Source organism: Crocuta crocuta, unplaced genomic scaffold, assembly GCF_008692635.1.
Source record: "Crocuta crocuta isolate KB4526 unplaced genomic scaffold, BGI_CrCroc_1.0 scaffold413, whole genome shotgun sequence".
Taxonomy (NCBI): Eukaryota; Metazoa; Chordata; class Mammalia; order Carnivora; family Hyaenidae; genus Crocuta; species Crocuta crocuta.
The window spans coordinates 98,705-117,371 of NW_027530361.1; the positions used below are offsets into that span (position 1 = coordinate 98,705).

The window sequence follows — 18,667 nt, forward strand, 5'->3', positions numbered from 1 at the left end:
GGGGGTGGTTAACTCTACTGCTTTTTACCTTCTCCAGTTCCAAAATCTGCTGCTTCTGTTCTTCATCCAGACTCTGAGTTTTGCTTTGCAAAAAAGCTCGCTCTTCTTCAAGCTGAGACAATCTCTCATTGGCCCTTGATTTTTCTGATTCTAGATCTTTAATTGTAACCTCCTGGGTCATTTGAGTCGCTTGAAGCATTCCAATATGACCTACACCCCAAAAAGAAAAGCTGTGCAATTTAAAATTTGTTGCACTGTGGTGTAAAAGTTTATATTTAATGACACAAGTGTACTTAATACCTGAGTGAAATAAATAGTCTGCATGTACAAATAGTACTTCGGTTTCTTCACTGTATAAAATGGAAATATGTACCATGAGAATGCTTCTTATGCAAGTAGAATAATTTAAACTAGGAAAAAGTCTATTTTCACATCACTGCATCACTGATGTTGCTCCCTGTTTTTTTTTTTTTTTTTTTTTTTAAGACTGCAAACTAAACAAGTTGAAGTAGAAGCAACTCAGGGAGGCATGTAAAAGCCTTGAGAGTCAAACAAAGACGATGCGCTGACTAATACGACAGTGCCAAAATTAGTAATTTGTTCTTTGCTAATCTCTTCTTTATTCAAATTCTCACATCATGAGAAAGAAATTTGTATACAGGGAGTAAATATGGTAGGCAGTGGTTTGGTTGAAACTGAATTTGTTTTAGACAAGAAACCTGATAAAGAACTAAGATGGATTAAGTGATAGATAAGGACAGCAAGGTTATCAAAGAATAAATAAATGACAACACCAAAAAGGGGGGGAGGGGCAATAAGAGAGACAGAGAGATGAAAAACAAGCATGAAGAAAAGGTCTCAGAAAGCACACGTTAGGGCAGTGGTTCTCAAAGTGGTTCCCAGCAGACCTGGGAACTCTAGCCGGCAGCGAAGGTCATCCCAGACCGGCTGGAAGCTCTGAGGCTTCATCCCAGAAGCTCTGAGGCTGGAGCCCCGCATCTGTGATTGTACAAGCCCTCTGGGTGATTTTCATACATGCTAAAGTTGAAAAACTACTACTTTTTGGAAAGATCATCTGGGAATTCACAGATGAGCCAATCAAATCAAATGGCATTCTCAAAGAACTACTTCAAATGGCTTCACCTGGCACACTAGGCACTTGGGCAAAATGTTACTTCAGAACTGACATGAATCACCCACCTTCTCTAGTATGGGTTATGAAATGAGAACATTAGCCACATTAGAATGGGCAACTCAGCTTTAGTACGTAAAATGATCCTTATTAATAAGCCAAGTGAACTGAGGCACTATAATTCATATATAGTTCCACTAATTTAAATACTTTAAAACATATTTTTTTAAGAACAAAAAGCTTCTTAGAATGCTTCATTGCTTTTAGTGAATGATTTATTGGTGCTAAAACACCTGTTAACTCTTAATTTTTGAATAAAATATATTCTTAAAAATAAGTTATTATGTGCTTATCTTATGATTAAGAAGAAATTAGAGTCCTTTAAAATATTTAGAATCTATATAATGTTAAAGCATGAGAAAAGAAGGCAAATTTTGTCTTGAATTAATATTTTAGTGTTGGTTTTAGCTAAGGAATATACCAAGAACTGTGGTCACACATACTAGCTTTGAGGACAAGGTCTGAAGCTTGTTGTTGTAAACGTTCTCTGGCTGCTGCTAGCTCACTTTCCACTTCCTTGTGCTTGCTTAGTAAGTCCATCTCTCCCTCCTTGGCATCATCAAGCTGTTTTTGAAGAACCTAAGAATGATCAAATAGCCATTATGAATATGCAAGGATGATGCTGAGCTAATTAGCTAACCTAATGATGCTAATTCACTTAAATTAGAAGCAGCAACTTTCTCTTATTCAAAAGTCACAGTTAATAATACCTAGTTTTAAATGTTTTGATTAACACTTACAACTTATCTTCATAAAGCATATGACCCAATCACAAAAGGCCGCTCAGCCTTTTTTAATCCACTCAAATGCTGCACAGATATTAAAAACAGCTATGAAATGTTCTATACCAATAAAACAAAATTTGTAGGGACTTCTTGGCTTTTTTTCAAACATGTGCCATATCTCTATTTAATTCAGGTTTATAAAACAATTTTTTGATCATTGTGCAGACCATTATTAATGAAGGTAAAGGAGAAAACATAATTAAAACTAAAGCCCAATAATTTAACTCTCCCAAATCGCTTGTGAAAAATATTAACACGTTATTTCAATAGAATCCTTTCATTATGAGTAAGGTTTTAAGTTATCTTTATGGGCCTTTAATATCTGAATTTCTAGTAGTAAATAATAACTACAGAGTAGTAAAAATTACTCCCTTATTGATTTTTCTCACAAAGGAAAAGAAGAAAGCAAAATGGGAAAAAAAAGTTAAAGTCATCTAATAGAAAAGAAAATGGCAAAACTGGGGGGGGGGAGCAGGGGTTTNTTACTTACCTGAACATTGTTCTCTGCTGTAACAAGTGCTATCTGAAGCTTTTGGCATTTGTCCCGAAGACTTCCAGCTTCATCCTGTACCATCTGTAACTCTGTCTTTAATTTTCCTATGGTTTTTCTTAAAATTGCTTCTTGTCCCTGAAATTCTTTCCTAAGATCAGCTTCCTTTTCTTTGCTAGCCTGGAGGCTTTCCGCTGTAAAAAGCTGTGACCTTTTCAAAGTATCAAGCTCATGCTCATAAAAGGACTGAGCTTTATTCAACTTGCCTTCATAATCCTCAATTAGCTTTTTCCGTTCAAGTCTTAGCTCTTCCAGTGTTTTGTTTAAAGTCTCCACCTCCACCCTGTGCAGTTCTTCTGCCTTCTCCTGTCCTTTACTCACTGAGGCACTGTGATCTTGCTGTGACTTCAGCAGCTCTTGGATCTCCCGTCGATGAGCGGTTCGCAAATCTTCCAATGCCAACCGTTTGTCTTTTTCAAACTGTACTTGGAGTTGCCCAAAACTCCGTAATCTTTCCTCAAATTTCCTTCTGATCTCTTCAACTTCTCTAGACATGGTTACTATGCGTTGGACATGCTGGGCTTCTGCACAAAGTTGCATGTCTTCGACTCTGTGCTTATACGCTTCAAATTCTGTCAAAGCCTGCTGCTTCATTTTTATGTGGTCTTCTAATGATGCTTCTAAAACCTGAATCTTCCTCCTCAGGTCTACCTCCTCTGTTACTTTGCTTTTATACTGCAATATTTTTTCTCTTGTTTCTGCAAGAATCTGTTGGATTTCTTCTTCATGAGCATCTTTCAGGGCCTGAATTGCAGATTCATGCTCATCATTTTTAGTATTCAAAGCATATATTACCTGCATAGTTTTAAAAAAGGGAAAGAATTCAGCAAACCATGTTCTTTTCTTACTGGAAGTAAGTAAGTACTGGAAGTGCTTGGTCATTTGGATTGATAGTTTTCAACACACAAAATTGGGTATGGTAAATACTAAGTACTGAAGCTTCATTCATGCATTGTTTTCGATTCATAGATTGATTTACTTAGCCAAGTTTTACCTTAGCACAACTTAAAAGTTGCATCTGCAGGCTCTCCTACAAATGAAACAGTGAGGAGAAGAGAGACAAAGGAGGCCTAGAAGGAAGGAGTTTTCCATAGGCCCAATCTAGTCTGGGGTGAGGATCAGCAGGAAAGCCTCAGTGTATCTGCCCTGCTCTAGTGCTCTGCAGGAGTGGAAGTTCTAGGCCCTAAGTCTTCTTAAAGGCTCTCTCATCTGACTAATATCTGGTATGTTCTAAGTTTAGAAGCTTCCTTTTCTAATTCTCCTATGGTTGGTTTTTAAAGCTGATCCTCTTCTCTCCAAGTTCCTGTGGTCTCCTTACAAAATCCAGTTAGTACTTTTCTGCTCACATATCAAACACTATAGTTTTATTCATTGCCTAATTTTCCCTCTGCATCCAGGCAAGCCAGGTTTCCAGAGGCAGAGTATCCTGGCCACAGGTCTTTACTTTCATTTTAGTCCTTGGATTTTAATGATTCCATTGAGATTTCCCAAACTTTAATTACAAATGACAACATACTCCCTTTATATTGATGCTCCCATTCTTGTATGTCCTTTGATACCCTCCAAAATACCACTGTGACCAAACAGTACAATATTCATGACTATTACTTTAGGCTTACAGATGCACCCACTTTCTTCTAAAGTAAAAATAAATGAACACTATATAATCCAACAATCTAGAAGCTAAAAAACAAAACAACAACAAAAAACCCAATCCAGTGTCCTGGAGCTTTGCTCATTTTAATGTGATCTTATTCTGGCTTTACAAATGGATTCTAGCCCCAAAAGCCAGAAACTGCAATTAAGATGCAAAAGTGTTGCAATTTTTGTGGCGAACTGGTTTATGCAGCCTAAGGCAAAAGAGACAAACTACCTGGTTCTTCACAGACCTGGTGATGCCAGATCCTATTGCTAAATCTAGGTGATCACCTGCTAGGCCTGCAGCTGTACTTGTGGAAGGAGAAGACACATTGGAAGCTTACTCCACTGCAGGGGCAGGGGCTTCACTCTCTCCACACAGGGCTTTGTCTTCCAGAATCAGTCCCCTATTCATATTCTCACTTGGTCTGCTCTATTTAGAGATGTAATCATAGCAAAGGAAAAACGACTGAGAGATGGCAGAACCCCATTTGTTTTGCCAGCTACCTCACCTGCTAACTACCTCCAAAGGAAAACATGTGCAGAGAAGGGAAATAAATGCTTATTTCCAGTTTCTCTTTTTTCAAATAACCCTAATTCCAAATCCCAGGTTATGTCCCTAATGAGCTAGACAAGATCTGCATAGAGGACTCCTTTCATTTACACATTTAAGCTTAAAGGTATCCTATAACCCAAGAAAGTTGGTGGACTCCTACAACCTTCCCCCAGGATCTTCACTACCCATCATGTTGATGCCCAGAAAAGACTAGAAGAGGCACTAAGAGGGAAAAAAATGCCAACTAGCTGGAGAGAAGTCCATTTGCTAGAGTGTTCAGAGTAGAGCTGGTGTGGGCCACAGGTCTCAGACCTTCCCAAGCAGTCTGTACAGATCCTCTAACTATCTTACTAAGCACATGGAAGGAAAAGAGATAATACAAAGAGATGGAATCTCTAGAGAAAAATAAGTAACACACTTTTCATCATTTTATCCCAGGAAATGATCTTGAAAAGGACCACTTCATGGTGGGATTCCATATAATCAGGGATGAAACAATATGAAAGATGTGAGCTTCCCTTTGTCAACAATTCATTGAAATACTCTTCTCTTTTTTCTAATACTTCATCTTCCTGTAGTCTCTACAGCGTCAGCTCAAGACCTGTATCCTTTAATAAGTCTTCCAGGACCACCCAAATCTATGGGAGTCTATCTGTTCTTTACATCCAGTACCTTCATTTCCTTACCACTATTCATTCCTGTAACTCAGTAAATGTTCAATGGATTAAATTTGGGGGTCTTGACAACAATTTTGGCAAGCTGGGTGAGGACGTTAGAGAGTCTCGAAAAGCAGCTGAAGATATAAAAGAAGAGTAGCATACAAAAATTTGGATTAAAAGGTGAAATTAAAGGGGGCAGAGGTAGAGATTAAAGCATTAAGTTAAAAAGAACAGAATTTAAATACATAAAACATTTGACAAATAATAGATAAATATGGTGAGGAGCTCTATTTCACTTGATATTCCATTCCAGAGGTTGGTAAACTATGGCCTATAGGCCCAATATGGCTGTGGCTAGTCTTTGTAAATAGTTTTACTGGACCACTGCTATGCCCCTTTGTGTAGGTATAGTGTACAGCTGCTTTCCCACTACAACAACAAAGTTGTAGCTGTGGGAGAGACCTTACTAGTGACTCCTGTTGTGATGTACACTTGACAAGCTATCTTATTGGCCAAAGTTGGCAGCCCAAAATAAAAAATATCTGAATTTGCACTAGCTTTGTTTACCTTCTAATAAATAACCCAGGGTTCTTACCACTACAACTTCTTAAAACATTAAGAGAACCAGGGGCGCCTGGGTGGCTCAGCGGGTTAAGCATCTGACTTTAGCTCAGGTCATGATCTCACGGTTCGTGTGTTTGAGCCCCACATTGCGCTGTGTGCTGACAGCTAGCTCAGAGCCTGGAGCCTCTTTCAGATTCTGTGTCTCCCTCTCTTTCTGCTCCCTCACTCCCCTGCTCACGCTGTCTCTCCCTCTCTCTCTCAGAAATAAATAAAACATTAAAAAAATTTAAAAAACATTAAGAGAACCAATTACTTGATTCTAAAAGTATATATATGAAATACAATATTATACTGGCCATATAATAGTATCTTCCAGGACAGCAATGTTAAAGTGTCTAAAAACTTAAAAAAAAAAAGCATTAACAAATTAAGAGTGCTTTTAAATAACCATTTAAAATACACCACTATAAATGAGAATGCTATATGTGAATTTTCAACTTGACATTAAGATCCTCTTAACTGTTCACTTTTCTACATAATTACAAAGGTAACCATTTTAAAGTATTTTTCTCTGATTAACTACTATTTAACAGATCAAAGAAATATAAATGTTCTATGTTCTTTGAACACACAGAAAATATGACGAAGTAACAGAATTGACCCAAACTGGATTTCTCATTGTAGATAAAATAACTTAATTTCTCCAAGCCTCAAGTTTCTCAATATTAAATAGAGATCATATTTATTCTACCCTAATGATATCACTGTTATAAGATCAACCTAACATTGACATTTAAAATGATATTTATAAATATTTTTCAAAAAATATAAAGCACTATAAGATGGTAAGGCTTTTTCATTCATTGTATCATTTATTTATGGAGAAAATGAGAATAACTTTAAAAACTTGTTTTGAACATTCATTCTTTTGTTGTTGTTTTTTGAGAGACAGAGAGAGCACAAGTAGGAGTGGGGCGGAGAGAGAGAGGGAGACAGAATCAAAAGCAGGCTCCAGGCTCTGAGCTGTCAGCACAGAGCCCTATGCAGGGCTCAAGCTCAGGTACTGTGAGATCATAACCTGAGCTGAAGTCAGACACTTAAACTGACTGAGCCACCCAGTCACCCCAAGAATGAGAATAACTTTAAAGGAAACTTTGGTAAGTGATCATAATCACTTATAAAATTAGCTATTATTTTCCACATGGGAAAAGGAAATTCTCTAATATCTCTTTTCATAAAGTATTTCCAAAGACATTAAGAGCCATTTGCAGTTTTTCTGGGACTATGAGCACTCAGAGAATGGGATAGCACAATCATTACAGCAATTTCATGTAATTTTACAGCTCCAGCTTATGCCAACAATGCATGATTTAACTACATATTCCAGGATGAAAAAGGAATAGTACTTTTTACTTTTTCTATGAAGACTTTCAAATAATCTTATCCACTGATAAAATGAGAACAAGTCTAGATCCTAGTTTTTAAAATGCTACTTAGGTAACAACAAGTAGTTTCTTAAATATTCTCATTGTTGGCTGCTATGGACTATATTGTGTCCCTCTTATTCCTCCAACAAAATTTATCTAACTGAAGCTCTAACTGCCAATATGATGGTATTTGAAGATGGGGCCTTTGGGAGATAATTAAGTTTAGACATGATCATGAGGGTGGCGCCCTCATGATGGGATCAATGTCTATGTAAGAGACACCAGAGAGCTTGCTTCCTAGCTCTCTTTTAGCTATGGGAAGATACAGTGGGAACATCTATGGTACTTTCTTATGGCAGACTGAACTAATGCACTGGCAGTATAAAAATACATTCCCACTAAAACCTAGCTCATTAGCAATAAAGTACTAATTGAAAAGTATGTGTGTATTAGCTTAAAATATGTTAAGCTAAATTGCCGCATATTATACCACCAGTTTTAGCAATGTTAAAGTAAGGGAATCACTGAAAAAATGATGGTAAATTCATACAATGTAATATCATGAAACCATTGAAAAGCACATCTCTTTTAGGAGAATATTTCATAATATAAGAAAAATGTTGAAAGAGAAGGTAAACACACAATGCTATATCAACAAGATCCAATCTTTCAGAGAGACAAATGTTAGTGTACATGTGTGTATGATACATATTGAAGGTATGTGAAGAAATAAACCAAATTTTAACTGGGCATATTCAGTATTTCTAAACCTTTTATAATGAATGTATGTTACTATTACAGTCAGAAAATATTAAATCCTTTTAAAAGATTAACATTAATAAACTTTTAAAAAGAATACTCAAAATGCCTTCATTTTAGAAAAAAGTATCAAAATGCAAAAAGAAAATTAAAGGAACATTCATTGATTACCAACAGACACCCTGAAAGTTTCCTTTAAAATCACTCACTAAAGCATTTAGAAAATTGTACTTAAACATTTTAAAGAATTTTACTTATGAAATAATTTTGCTTATGAAAAAGATCATATATTTTGAGAAAAAGTTTAAAAATCTAGTTACCTAGTTAAAGTTTGATAACTTACTGGCAAATCTTTAATGGTCAATTCCTACTTCATTTATTCTTCCCTTCAGCAAAACTATATTGCACACCTGCTATGTGCCAAGGCCTGTAACTGGCATAGTAAACACAACTGTGAACTGGATGCATTTACATGGTATCTATTCTCATGCAGCTTGGTGGAGACCAGCCTTAAAGAAATATTACTCCATTAGTCAAAGTAAAATTTTGAGGGGCGCCTGGGTGGCTTAGTCGGTTAAGCGTCCGACTTTCGCTTGGGTCATGATCTCGCGGTTCGTGGGTTCGAGCCCCGCGTCGGGCTCTGTGCTGACTGCCAGCTCAGAGCCTGGAGCCTGTTTCAGTCTGTGACTCCCTCTCTCTCTGGCCCTCCCCTGCTCACGCTGTCTCTCTCTCTCTCTCTCCTAAAAATAAATAAAAAACATTAAAAAAAAAAATTTAAAAAAAAAATAAAAAAAACAAAGTAAAATTTTGATAAGTTATGCAAAGGAGAATAAGGACAAAATGAGTTTTCACAAGGGATGGGAGTGACAGTGGTAATGTAGGAGTTTCCCCTTATTCTCAATGAAATACTTACTTTATCTCAACCAGAATCTCTTCATTTAGTCAAAATGTTAAGGAGAAAGTACAGAGAGAGAATCATGAGCTGAAGGCTCATAAAAAGTAGAAGGCACAGAAATGGAAAAGCACATTTCCCCTCTATGAGGGGTAAATGGGTCCCGGAGCTAGAAAAGCAGACATGCTCCACACCGGAGAGGTACTTGCACTGTAGTATCCCATTGCTCTGGATAGGATCCAGAAGGGAGAAACTACTGAACAAGAGTGAAAGAGACTGAAGACCGGCCTTGGGCAGGGTTCAGGGGCAGCAGGGAGGATGAGGACCCACAGACAGAGGCAACATGCTGGACAGATGAGTAAGAGTGGAATAGAGGCAGATCATTAAGGTCTAAGATGGACAGTACATATTGTCAAAGGCTGAAGAGAACTCAAGAAAAATGAAGACTCAAAGACTCTATATTCAGAATCTACATCTCAGAAGTAGGTCTTTGACAGCACGTTTGGTAGAGTGGTGAGGGCAGAGCTGGAGGAAAAGTGGCAAAAGTGGGTGAGTGGTATGCAAATGGAAGCAGTTCACTAGTAGAGAAAAGCTCCAAGAAATGGTGGTAAAAGAAAGGAAACAACAAGGGACAACTAGGATAATGGCTTAGGAGCCAGAAAAGTCTAGGGAGGGCACTTTTTAAAGAGGAATTGAAAATGTGACCCAGGAAGGGTCAAGTGTAGAACCGAAGTCATGAAGAAGAAAGTCTGACGCTGGGCTTGCTTGACTCACACAGGTGGAGAGACTGGTGCTGGCTGAGAGAAGGAACAAGTCCTCCGAAGAGAGCAAGGCTGAAGACTGAGATTTTTAGGTAAAGAGAAAAGATGGACAACTCCTGTCTGACTGTTTCATAGTCCTCCTTAACAGGGAGATGAAATTATCCTCGTAGAGCGCAGACGGTGCTGCTCTCCACTGGACAGAAACCATGCTGCTAATGTTAGCCGGTGGGGCCAGCCCCAGCCTTCCCAGCATGTCTCACTGAAGACAGCCTCCGACACACGGCAACCATGAGCAGACCCTTCTCATCACTGCTCCTCCAGATGTTTCCCTGCCAGTCTCAACCTTTAGTTTTTGCTTCTTTGAAAATTCTGGAAACTTGTTCACTTTCCCTTTCTTATCAATGTCAGAGACAGATGGACCAACAGCAGAGAGGGAGAGAGTGAGGAGGGAGGAAGGGAGGATTTACCCTCAAGTACGTAAGTACTATATGAGGCACAAGGGAACTTACAAAGTAATAAAGGAGCACTCTCAGATGCAATCATTTAAAAAAATGTTTTAATGTTTATTTACTTTTGAGAGACAGAGACAGAGCATGAGAGGGGGAGGGGTAGAGAGAGAGGGAGACACAGAATCTGAAGCAGCCTCCAGGCTCCAAGCTGTCAGCATAGACCCCAACGTGGTTCGTGAACCCACGAACTGTGAGATCATGACCTGAGCTGAAGTCAGAAGCTTAACTGACTGAGCCACGCAGGCGTCCCTTAATCATTTTTTTAAAAAAAAGATCTTGTACACTGTAAACAAAGGAAGAATAACATATACTTTTAGTATTAAACACTCAGTTCTTCTAATTGAGTTACTCACCAAAACGTTACTTTGGGCCTTAAGGCACCAAAGTTAAAGAATATTGAAAAGAGACACTCAAACTTATCAAAAATAGTGGGTTACTGACCTCTGCCATGTAGGTTCTATTCTATCTGTTCTAGAGCAATAACACAGACGATTGCTTTACACCATAATTTATATTTAATAGTACTCTCAGACCTGCCTTATAAGTAAAATTTTCACATATTATCAAATAATACTGATGAGCTCTAGGTGGCTTACCTAGGGAATCTAATGTTTATATGAAATGATTCACCTTTTTGGAGCCAGTATAGTATTAGCACACTTGCTATATAGGGGCATGTTAATAAAATGTGTTTAAAACTTTTTCTTAGAATCTTGACCTTACCCTCCCAGACACTCTTGAGAGCTACATATATGCAACTAACTCTGAAAATGACCTGAAGACTGGCAGAACAAACCTTCCACAGCTAATCGTAGAGAGGAAGCCACATTGAAAAGAGTAGGAGGGGCATAGACATGGCTGGGAACCAACCCCACTGTGAAACTAACCACAAGCAGGAGGGACCCCATAAGCACAAAGAAGTAAGAGGACAGACCCCACACCAGGCAGTCTAGGCACTAGGGACCTGCACTAGGAATACAAGTCTCTGTAACATCTGGCTTTGAAAATCAATAAGCCTTAACTCTGAGAGTTTTAAAAATCAGTGGGCTTAATTCCAGGAAAGCTGAAAAGTAATAGGAAACTTAGTCCCTGCTCTTACGGACCCAGCATAACTAACTCAACCAGAGACACAGGACCTAAGGTATATGTAAAGATTTACTTACTAATCTCAGAATGTGCATTGGAGTGGCAGGAATATTCAGACAGCTACAGGAATGATACTGCTGACAGGCACCATTTCTCTTCCCCTCACCCACCCTAGGTAGCTGGACACTTGCTGGAACCAGAGCTAACACTCTCCATCTATGCTGCTAGCACTACATTCTCCTCTGAACCCACCTTAGCAGGCATCCTCCAAAGCAACTTCTACTCCCCACAAGCAGCCCGAGCAGGGACATTTGCCACTCCAAACTGACTCTTGCCCAGAGGAGATGGTGAGATAACCCAACACACTACCATGTCCATAGATCCAGCAGTTGAGCCTTTTAGCTGGCTGCACAGGGAACAAGCCCTGTTATTCTATGCACCTGTAGTTATGGTAGAGAGGCTACCTGCAGATAAATAGCCTGACCCCAACCTTGCCCACCAAAGAGTCCTAGGCAAACTGCCCAGTATGCCCACAGTAGGAAAAGCAGGTCAGTGCAGCTAGCTCCACTGCAGGCAAATATGGCTCAGTCACAGCAGCAGGGGGCACATAGTCCATACAGGAGATACCCAGTGGAGACCTGGCTCTGGTCAGCAGGGGGTAATGCATTAGAGGACAAGGGACCTCTTTGACATAAAGCCACTACTTTCAAGACCAGGAGGTATAGCTGACCTCTCTAATACACAGAAACACAGAGAGTTAGACAAAATGAGGAGACAAAGGAATACTTTCCAAATAAAAGAACAAGACAAAATCACAGTATGAGAGCTAAGTAAAATGGAGATAAATAATATGCCTGATAAAGAATTCAAAATAATTACCATAAAGATATTCAGTAGACTTGAGAAAAGAGTGGAGAATCTCAGTGAGAACTTCAAGAGAAAACATACAAAAGAACCAGAGAGAAAGAATTTGGTAACTGAAAAAATACACCAGAGGGTAAAAAACAACAGACTAGAGGAGGCACAAGAACGGATCCAGGGTCTGGAAGACAGGGTATGGGAACAACCAAGCTGAACAGCGGAAACAAAAAAAGAGTATTAAAAAAATGAAAACAGGCTAAAGGAACTCAGTGACAACATCAAGCATACTAACATTCAATTTACAGGGATTCCAAAAGGAGAAGAGAGAAAGAGGGAAGCAAGAATCCTATTTGAAGAAACAATAGCTAAAAATTACCCTAATCTGGGGAAGGAAACATTTAGGTCCAGGAAGTAAAGAGAACCCCTAACAAGAGGAACCCAAGGAGTTCCACTCAAAGACACATAAAAATTAAAATGGCAAAAGGTAATGATAGAGAATTTTAAAGCAACAAAAGAAAACAGTTACATATAAGAGAAATCCCAAAGGCTATCAGTTGATTTTTTAGCAGAAACTTTGCAGGCCAGAAGGGAGTAGCAAATTCAAAGTACTGAAAGGAAAAAACCTGCAACCAAGAATACTCTACCCAGCAAGGTTATCATTCAGAATAGAAGGAGAGATCAAGAATTTCCCAAACAAAAGTTAAAGGAGACCATCACCACTAAGTCAGCCTTACGACAAATGTTACAGGGAATTATTTGACTGGAAAGAATGGGCCATAAGTAGAAGAAAGTTATAAAAGGGAAAATTTTCACAGGTAAAAGCGAATGCACAGGAAAGGTAGTAGATGTATCACTGATAAAGCCAGTATGGAAATTAAAACACAAAAGTTGTAAAAATCAGTTATATCTATAAAAGTTAGTCAAGGGATACAAAAAGTAGAAAAATGGGAAATATGATATCATATATATATAATGGCGACAGTGGGGAGTAAAAATTTAGTGCTATTAGAATGTGTTCAAACTTAAGAGACCATCAACTTAACACAGACTGCGATATGCATAACATGTTATATATAAACCTAATGGTAACCACAAACCAAAATCTGGTAGTAGACATGCAAAAAACAAAGAGAAAAGAATCCAAGTGTATCACTGAAGAAAGCTAACAAACTATGAGATAACAGAGCAAGATAAGAAAGGAATAGAGAAGAACTATAAAAGCAACCAGTCTGTGCACCTGGATGGCTCAGTTGGTTAAGCATCCAACTCTTGACTTCGGCTCAGGTCATGACCCCAGGGTCATGGGATCAAGCCCAGATTGGGGGGCCACACTAAGCATGGAGCCTGCTTCTCTCTTTCCCTCTCTCTCTGCCTCTCCACCATTTGCAAGCATGTGCATGCCATGCACGTGCTCTGTCTCTCAAGTTAAAAAAAAACAAAAACCAAAAAACCAGAAAACAACAAAATGGCAGTAAGTACATACCTATCAATAATCACTTTAAATGTAAACAGGTAAAATGCTTCAATCAAAAGACATAGGGTGACTGAATTAAAAAAAAAAAAAAGACCCATCTATATGGTTGCTAACAAGAGACTCATTTCAGATCTAAAGAGACATACAGACTAAAAGTGAAGGGATAGCAAAAAATATATATCATATAAATGGAAGGGAAAAAAAGGTGGAAATACTTATTTCCAGCAAAATAGACTTTAAAACAAAGACTGTAGCAAGAGACAAAGACGGGCATTACATAATGATAAAGGGATCAATTCAACAAGAGGATATGACGACTGTAAATGGCTACAGACCTGAGATAGGAGCATCTGAATACATAAAGCAATTATTAACAGATATAAAGGTAGAGATCGACAGTAATAAATAATAGTAGGGGATGGTATATTTACATCAATGGATAAATCATCTAGACAAAAAATCAATAAGGAAACAGTACATTTGTTTTTTTTCTTTTTAATTTTTTTTATTTCTTAAGTAGGCCTCCCACCCAGTGTGGAGCCCAATGAGAGGCTTGAACTCACAACCCTGAGATCAAGACCTGAGCAAAGATCAAGAGTCGGACACAACCAACTGAGCCACCCAGGTTCTGTGGGAAACAGTGTCTTTGAATGACATATTATACCAAATGGACCTAACAGACATATATATAGAGAACATTCCACCCTAAACGGCAGAATACACATTCTTTTCAAGTGCACCTGGAGCATTCTTCAGGATAGATCACATGTTTGGCAATAAAACAAGCTTCAATAAATTTAAGAAAAGTGAAATCCCATCAAGCATCTTTTCCAATCACAAAGGTATGAAATTATAAATCAATTACAAGAAAAAAAAACTGGGAAGAACACAAACACATGAAAGCTAAACAACATGCTACTTGACAACCAACGAGTCAACCAACAACTCAAAGAGGAGACCAAAAAAAAACAAAACAAAACCCAAAAACCTGGAAGCACATGAAAATGAAAATGCAATGGTACAAAATCTTCCGGATGCAGCAAATGCAGTTGTAAGAGGGAAGGGCTTTTTTAAGTTTATTTATTTGTTTTGAGAGTGAGAGAGAGCATGAGCAGGGGATGGGGCAGAGAGAGAGAAGGAAAGAATCTCAGGCAGGTTCTGTCCTCTCAATGAGGACCCCAATGCAGGGCTTGATGTCACCAACTGTGAAATCATGACTTGAGCCAAAATCAAGAGTCAGATGCTTAACCAACTGAGCCACTCAGGTGTCCCATAAGAGGGAAGTTTAGAACATTACAGACCTACTTTAAGAAACAAATTCAGGGGCGCCTGGGTGGCTCAGTCGGTTAAGCATCTGACTTCGGCTCAGGTCATGATCTCACGGTTTCTGGGTTCGAGCCCTGAGTCGGGCTCTGTGCTGACAGCTAGCTCAGAGCCTGGAGCCTGTCTTTGGATTCTATATTTCCCTCTCTCTCTGACCCTCCCCTGCTCATGCTGTCTCTGTCTCGCAAAAAATAAATAAAAAACATTAAAAAAAAAAGAAAAAAAAGAAACAAATTCAAGTAAATAACCTAACCTTACACCTACAGAAGCTAAAAAAAGAAGAAACACAAAGGCCAAAGCTAGGAGAAGGAAGGAAATAATAAAGATTAGAGCAGAAATAAATTAAATAGAAACTAAGGAAAACAATATAAAAGATCAATGAAACCAAGAGGCAGTTCTTTGGAAAGATCAGCAAAATTGACAAACATGTAGCCATGCTCATCAAGAAAAAAAGTAGATAAAACAAATAAATCAATACAAAAGAAGAGAGGTAACAACCAACACCACAGAAATACAAAGGACTGTAAAAGAATGTTATAAAAAGTATATCCCAACAAATTGGGCAATCTAGAAGAAATGGATACATTCCTAGAAACATACAATCTTCCAAAACTGAATCAGGAAAAAAACAGAAAATCTGAACTGACCAATTACTAGTAACAAAATTGAATTGTTAACTAAAAATTTCCCAAGAAACAAAAGTCCAGGACCAGATGGCTTCACAGGTAAATTCTACCAAATATTTACAAAAGAGTTAATACCTATTCTTCTCAAACTATGCCAAAAAAATAGAAAAGGAAGAAAAAGTTCCAAATTTATTCTAAGAAGACAGCATTACTCTGATAGCAACACCAAAGACAATACAAAGGAAGAAAACTACAGGCCAATAGCTTTGCTGAACATAGATGCAAATATCCTCAAGAAAATATTAGCAAACAAAATTCAGCAATACACTAAAAAAATCATACACCATGGTCAAGTGAGATTTATTCCAGGACATAAAAGTGGTTCAACATTTGCAAAATCGATCAGTGTGATACACCACATTAACAAGAGGAAGGATAGAAACCATATGATCATCTCAATAAATGCAAATAAAGCATTTGACAAAATTTAATACCCATTATGATTTAAAAAAAAAAAAAACTCTCGGGGCACCTGGGTGGCTCAGTCAGTTGAGTGCCTGACTTGGCTCAGGTCATAATCTTGCAGTTCATGCATTCAAGCCCCACATCGGGCTCACTGCTGTCATCCTGTCAGTACAGAGACTGCTTCTGATCCTCTGTCCCCCTCTCTCTGCCCCTCCCATGCTTGTGCTCTCCAAAAAACAAATATTTTTAAAAACTCTCAACAAAGCAGGTTTAAAAGGAATATACCTTAACAGAATAAAGCCTCTCTATTATATATATATGACATATATATCATTATATCATACATATGACAATTATGTATATATAATATATGATGTGTATATAATATATGATGTTATGTTATATATATATGACAATTCCACAGCTAACATCATACTCAATGGTGAAAAACTGAGAACTTTTCCCTTAAAATCAGTAACAAGACTGATTTATTCAACACAATACTAGAAGTCCTAGTCATAGCAATCAGATGAGAAAAAGAAAATAAAAGGCATCCAAATTAATAAGGAAGAAATAAAATTGTCACTATCTGTAGATGACATGATAGTATCCATAGAGATAAGACCAAAAATCTACTAGAACTAAAATATGCATTCAGTAAAGTTGCAGGATACAAAATTAATACACAGAAATCTGTTGCATTTCTACATACTAATCACAAAGTAGTTGAAACAGAAATTTAAAAAACAATCCCAATTACCATTGTGCCAAAAAGAATAAAATACCTAGGAGTAAATTTAACCAAGAAGGTAAAAGACCTATACTCTGAGAATTGTAAGACACTGCTAACTGAAACTGAAGATGACACAAACAAATGGGAAAGTATACTATGGTGATGGATTAGAAGAATATCATTAAAATGTCCATAGTACGGAAAGCAATTTACAGATTCAATGCAATACCTATCAAAATACCAATAAGTATTTTTCACAAAACCAAAACAAATAATACTAAAATCTGTATACAACAAACAAGAGTTCCCAAATAACCACGGCAATTTTGAGAATGAAGAACGAAGTTGGAGGTATCACCACCCCAGATTTTATGATATGCCCAAAATTGCAGTAATCAAACAAGTATGGCTCTGGCACAAAACAGACTCTAGACTAATGGAACAGGATAGAGAGCCCAGAAATAAACCCATACTTACATGGTCAATTAGTATAGGACAAAGGAGGTAAGAATATAAAATGGGGAAAAGACAGTCTCTTCAATAAATGGTGCAAGGAAAACTGGATAGTTACATGTAAAACAATGAAACTAGATCACTTTCTTATACCATGTACAAAAATAAACTCAAAATAGATTGAAGACTTACATGTAAAACTGAAATCATAAAATTCCTAAAAGAAAACATGCAGTAATATCTTGAACATCAACCTTAGCAACATATTTATAAATATTATATCTCCTTAGGAAAGGAAACCACAGCAAAAATAAACTATTGGCATTATACCAAAATTAACAACTTTTGCACATAAAAGGAAACCATCAGCAAAACAAAAACATAACCTACAGAACAGGAGAAGATATTTGCAAATGACATATCTGAAAGGGGTTAATAACCAAAATACATAAAGAACTTAAACAATTCATCACGAAAAACAAAACAATCCAATTAAAAAATAAGCAGAGGACCTGAATAGACATTTCTTCAAATAAGACATACTGATGGCCAACAGACTCATAAAAAATATGTTCAACATCATTAATCCTCAGGGAAATGCAAACAAAACCACAATGAGATATCACCTTATGCCAGTCAGAATGGCTAGTATTAAAGAGACAAAAAATAAGTGTTGGTGAGGATGTGGAGAAAAGGGAATCTTTGTATACTGTTGGTGGGAATGTAAATTAATGCAGCCACTGTGGGAAACAGTATGGAGGTTCCTTACCAAGTTAAAAATAGAAACAGCATATGATTGTTTAATTCCACTACTGGGTATTTACCTGAAGAAAACAAAAACACTAATTAGAAAAGATACATATACCCCTATGTTTATTGCAGCATTATTTACAATACTCAATGTACAGAAGCAATATAAGTATCCACTGATATATGAATGGATAAGATGTGTTATATATACACAATGGAATATTACTCAGTGATAAAAATGAATGTGATTTTGCCATCTGTAACATGAATGGACCTAGTGGGTATTATGTTAAATGAAGTTAAGTCTGACAGAAAAAGACAAATACTATATGATTTCACTTAAATGTGCACCCTAACAAACAAATGAGGGCACCTGGGTGGTTCAGTTGGTAGAGCATACAACTCTTGATCTTGGGGTTGTGGGTTGAGCCCCACGTTGGGTGTAAAGATTACTTAAAAAAATAAAATCTTAATAAAAAAACAAAAAACAAAATGAATGAACAAACAAAAAAACAGACTCAATACAGAGAACAACTAAACTGGTGGTTGCAAGAGGGTAGAGAATTAGGTGGATGGACGAAATAGATAAAAGGGATTAAGAGAA

General features: G+C 37.4%; 1 protein-coding gene across 1 annotated transcript in view; it reads right to left on the reverse strand.

Moving 5' to 3' along the window:
- FAM184A (family with sequence similarity 184 member A) overlaps nt 1-18,667 on the reverse strand; it is a 120,268-nt gene that overhangs the window by 68,612 nt on the left and 32,989 nt on the right. The window contains 3 exon segments of the mRNA XM_077766080.1: nt 29-210; nt 1,636-1,771; nt 2,468-3,322. Coding sequence (XP_077622206.1) covers nt 29-210; nt 1,636-1,771; nt 2,468-3,322 — 1,173 coding nt within the window.